Below are 4,514 nucleotides of genomic sequence, written 5' to 3'. Positions count from 1 at the left end.
CCCAGATGCAGCCATGCCAGGGGGAGCCGAGGGCAGCGTGATGGGGACTTTCCCAGAGTGGTACCTGTCACTGGTGGGCACCGGGTGGGCTCCTGGGCATGGCGATGCCTGCCTGGCACCCGGCAGCCAAATGAAGATGGCAACAACAGCGGGAGGTGATCACGGCTGCAATGTACAGGGAGGGTGCCCAGGGTTTGGTGCCCTGGCATGGCACGGGCACCGGCACCAGCACTGGCATGGCTGGGGTGGGCTTTGCCTCCCTGAGGGCCAGCTCCTGCTCCGGTGCCATCTGCTCGGCCGCAGCCGTGAGTGACAGTCAGAGGGTTTGGGGGGACAACGGTGGAGGCCCCTCTGTCATGTGCCAGCGCTGGCACCTGCAATGGGGATGTGGGTGATGCCGACATCACTGGCACAGACCCGGCACCAGCAGCCCTTTGTCCGCCTGTGAGCACAGCCCTGGACACCACAGACACCACGGGCACTGTGACCACTCCATGGCTGTGCCACCCTCGCCTGCAGTGCATGGCTGGCACGTGCCATGTGGCACCTGCTGCCCTGGGTCCTGCTTCCCTGGGCTTGTGGGGACAGAGGGATCCAGGACATGGAGACATCCCGCAGCCAGGAGCAGGGCACTGGGTGATGGGATCCAGCTCTCAGGGACACAACACACCCATAAGGGATTCCTTGGCTCCGGTGCTGCCCACCAAAACGGCAGCAGCAATTTCTGGTTGTCCATACACCGAGGTGGGGACAGATTTGGAGGCCAGGAGGTGACAGGGCACTGCCAGGCTGGTGCGGAGGCACCCAGCACACAAAGGCCTCACTAGCTGCACTGTGGCATGACCAGGCCTCCACCATGGCCACCACGAGACCTGTGTCAATGGGGGGCACGAACACCGTGTGCATCGTGGAGGCCGTGCTTGTGCTTGTGCTTGTGTGTGCACGTGTGCACGTGTTTGTGTGTGCACAGAGGAGCGTGATGAAGGTCTGTGCATGTCAGGCTGTGCCGTGGGGCTGCAGGGAGAGGCTGGCACAACCATGCAGCCGAGGGGACTTGGGGCAGGAGGCAGAGGCCGTGTGCCACCCGCATGGTGACCACCAGTGCTGCCCACACCCGGAACCACAGCCCCCTTTCTGCACCACACCGGGCACCGCCACCACTGCCACGTCCCCATCCACAGCCCCCTGCCCGCACCAGGCCCTCACCACTGCAGCCATCCCCAGCTCGGCTGGTGGCTGAGGGTGGGGATGGAGCCGCAGATGCCAGCTCCCACCGAGGGTCCCCACGGCGGCTCCCCCCTCGCCCCGGTGCCCGCTGGCTGCCCCCGACACGCTCGGGATGGCCAGTTTCCCCACCGCCCTGGTGCTGACTCCATTGTTCCTGCCGGCCCCGCCATCGCCTGCATCTCGCCTGGGTCCCATTTTGCGGCGTGTAGGCAGAGCTGTAGATTTGGAAAAGGGCTTTTTTTTTTTTCCTTTTTCCCTGGGTTTTTTTTTTGGAGTACAGAGTGACAGATGGCGAGTCCTCCTTCCCCAGAGAGACAAATCTCCCTGAATGCAAGCGCATGTCAATCATTAGCTCTCATGTGATAGCTCTCGCGCATGACGTGCCAACCATATGGCACTGGCAGCAGAGCTGGTACCCCCTTTGCTGGGTAGAGATGCCACTCTCGCCTCCTTTTGGATAGAGGACTGCAGGAGGCTGGAGCACCTCAAGGAGCCGCGTCCCGGTCCCAGAAGATGCTGGGAACAATGAAATAAGAATTCCTGCGGTCCGCCCGAAGGTGAGTTATGTAAAGAAGTGGAGGGCTGGGAGGGCAGCGGAGGAAACTTGAATGGAGAAAAGGCAACTTCCATGTTGATTTGGTTTCTCCGCCACGTCTCGCCCTTTTTTCACCCGGCTTTCGTTCTCCCCCGGCCCTCGCTTCTCCCGTTCCCCACCGATGGGGTTTTCCCGCTCCCCCCGGAGCGCCCCCTCCTTCAGGGAGGGGTTGTTGGGGTTTGGGGTTCGACCCCCACACCCCGCTTTCACCCCCCCACCCGCGGTTGGGCGCGCCCGGGGCGGCGCGGTCCCGGCGGGACGGAGCGGGCAGCGGCGGCCGAGCGGCATCAACGAAATCAGCGCGGAGCCGCCGCGCCGCCGCCCCCGGGGGCCCCGACCTGGCCGAGCCCCCCCCCCCGCTCCCCCGCGGAGCCCTCGGCCCCCGCCCCGGGCGGTGCCCCCCGCCCCGGACCCGCCGCCCCGGCCGGCACCGGAGGCGGCGCCGGTAGCGCCGCCGCCCGGGACCCCCGCGCTGCCCCCGGGAGGAGGGGGGGGGAATCGGCCGCCGCCGCCCCCGCCGCCCCCCGCCGCGCCGCCGGTTGATGCCGCCGCATTTCCCGGGCCGCGCTCCGGTGGCCGGGGGAGCCCCGGGGCGGCGGGGCCCCGGGCGGGGCTGACGGGGCTGGGGGGGGGGCAATGGGGGGCGGAGGGTGGAGGGCAGCGGCCGCGCCTCGACCCCCCGGCCCCGGGACGTCGGTGCCGGAGCCGCGGCCGGGGCCGCTCCGCGCCCGCGGCGGGGAAAAGTTGGAGGCGTCAAAGAGGGGCCGGTGGCACCGGGCCCGGCCCGCGGGGCACCGGAGCGAGCTGTGGGGGGGGCACCGACCGGGTCGAGGCCGGGTGGGGGCCGCCGCGGCAGGCGCAGGAGAGGGCAGCGGGCGGCGGCCGAGGGGAGCCCTGAGGAGGGTGGAAGCGGTGTCGGGGGGGGCCGCATCGCCGCGCCCCGAGAGAGCCCCGGTGCCCTCGGTGCGGGTCGGCCGGTGCGGGAGGCGGCGGCGGGCGGCCCCGCTCTTCATTCGTTATCGGCGGCCGGGGAGCGGCGGGGATGGGGATGGGTGGGGGGGGCGGGTGGGGGGCCGGGTGGGGGGCGGCGGGCAGCCGGTAACGCCTGGCTCTTTGCCCCCGTTGCAGCCACGATGTTGACGCGACTTTTCAGCGAGCCCAGCCTGGTCCCCGAGGTCCCGAAATTCGGCGGCTGGGCCGAGGAGTGCGAGGACGATGCCCGCAGCGAGAAGGAGGAGCGGGCGGGGAAGGGCTGCGCCCTCCCCGAGGAGCCGCCCGAGGGGGAGAGCAAGGAGGAAGGGGAGCTAGGCGGGGACGAGGAGGAGGAGGAGGAGGAGGAGGAAGGTTTGGAGGAGGCGGAGGGCGAGCGGCCCAAGAAGCGCGGCCCCAAGAAGCGCAAGATGACCAAGGCGCGTCTGGAACGCTCCAAGCTGCGGCGGCAGAAGGCGAACGCTCGGGAGCGGAACCGAATGCACGACCTGAACGCGGCCCTGGACAACCTGCGGAAGGTGGTGCCCTGCTACTCCAAAACCCAAAAGCTCTCCAAAATCGAGACCCTCCGCTTAGCCAAGAACTACATCTGGGCTCTGTCTGAGATCCTTCGCTCGGGAAAACGGCCCGACCTGGTCTCCTACGTGCAGACTCTGTGCAAGGGGCTCTCGCAACCCACCACCAACCTGGTGGCCGGGTGCCTGCAGCTCAATTCCCGCAACTTTCTAACGGAGCAGGGCCCCGAGGGCGGCCGGTTCCACGGCCCCAGCGCCTCCTTCGCCGTGCACCCTTACCCCTACCCCTGCTCGCGGCTGGCCGCGGCGCAGTGCCCGCCCGCCGCCGGTCCCGGTGCCCACGGGCTGCGGACACACGGCTACTGCGCCTCCGCCTATGAGAGCCTCTACGGGAACGCGTCCCCCGACTACAACAGCTCGGAGTACGACGGCGGGCTCAGCCCCCCGCTCTGCATCAACGGCAACTTCTCCCTCAAGCAGGACTCTTCCTCCCCCGACCACGAGAAAAGCTATCACTACTCTATGCACTACTCGGCGCTGCCCGGCTCCCGGCCCGCCGGCCACAACCTGGTCTTCGGCTCGACGGGGGTACGCGGGGGGGTCCACTCCGAGAACATCTTCCCCTACGACATGCACCTCCCGCACGAGCGGGGCCCCATGTACGAGGAGCTCAACGCCTTCTTCCACAACTGACCCCCCGGTGATGGCGGGGAACCCACCCCACCCCGGAATGATTTGGGGGGGGGCAGGAGGCACCGGCGGCGGCCCCCGCGGAGCGGCCCCCGGGGCTCCGCCGTGGGCTTTGGTGCAATACGGGGACCGGGACCCCGCGCCCCGCGGGGACAAAGTGCTTTTTTGGGAGGATTTCCCCTTTTCCTTAAATTCTTGCTCTTATTTACCCGTTAGTTACATGATCAGTGTTATTTATTGAATCAAACTACCCCTAGCCAGTCAGTTCAGTAATTATTTAGTTAGTGAGCGACTTATTTATTCAGGTAAATCCCTTTTTATTTCGAGAATTCAGTTAAATTATTATTTATTACGTTAAATTCTTACTTATTAAGCTAATGAATTAATAAGTTAAATTATTATTTCTTAACTTGAAGAATTATTTCTTAACTTGAAGAATTATTTCTTTGGTTAAATTGCTATTTATTTGGTCATATTATTATTTACTTAATTTATTA

At 65.7% G+C, this 4,514-nt stretch overlaps 1 protein-coding gene across 1 annotated transcript; it reads left to right on the top strand.

Annotated features, from left to right (window-relative positions):
* Window positions 1-2,955: 2,955 nt before the first annotated feature.
* NEUROD2 (neuronal differentiation 2) lies at window positions 2,956-4,020 on the top strand (the record flags this gene model as incomplete). Its single annotated transcript, XM_080633586.1, has 1 exon — window positions 2,956-4,020. One exon carries the CDS (start codon window positions 2,956-2,958, stop codon window positions 4,018-4,020), a length of 1,065 nt encoding a protein of 354 aa, XP_080489712.1.
* Window positions 4,021-4,514: the final 494 nt, after the last annotated feature.

Source organism: Psittacula echo (genome assembly GCF_963264785.1).
Source record: "Psittacula echo genome assembly, chromosome: 23".
In the NCBI taxonomy this organism is placed as follows: Eukaryota; Metazoa; Chordata; class Aves; order Psittaciformes; family Psittacidae; genus Psittacula; species Psittacula echo.
This window is presented reverse-complemented; position numbering and strand designations above follow the sequence as displayed.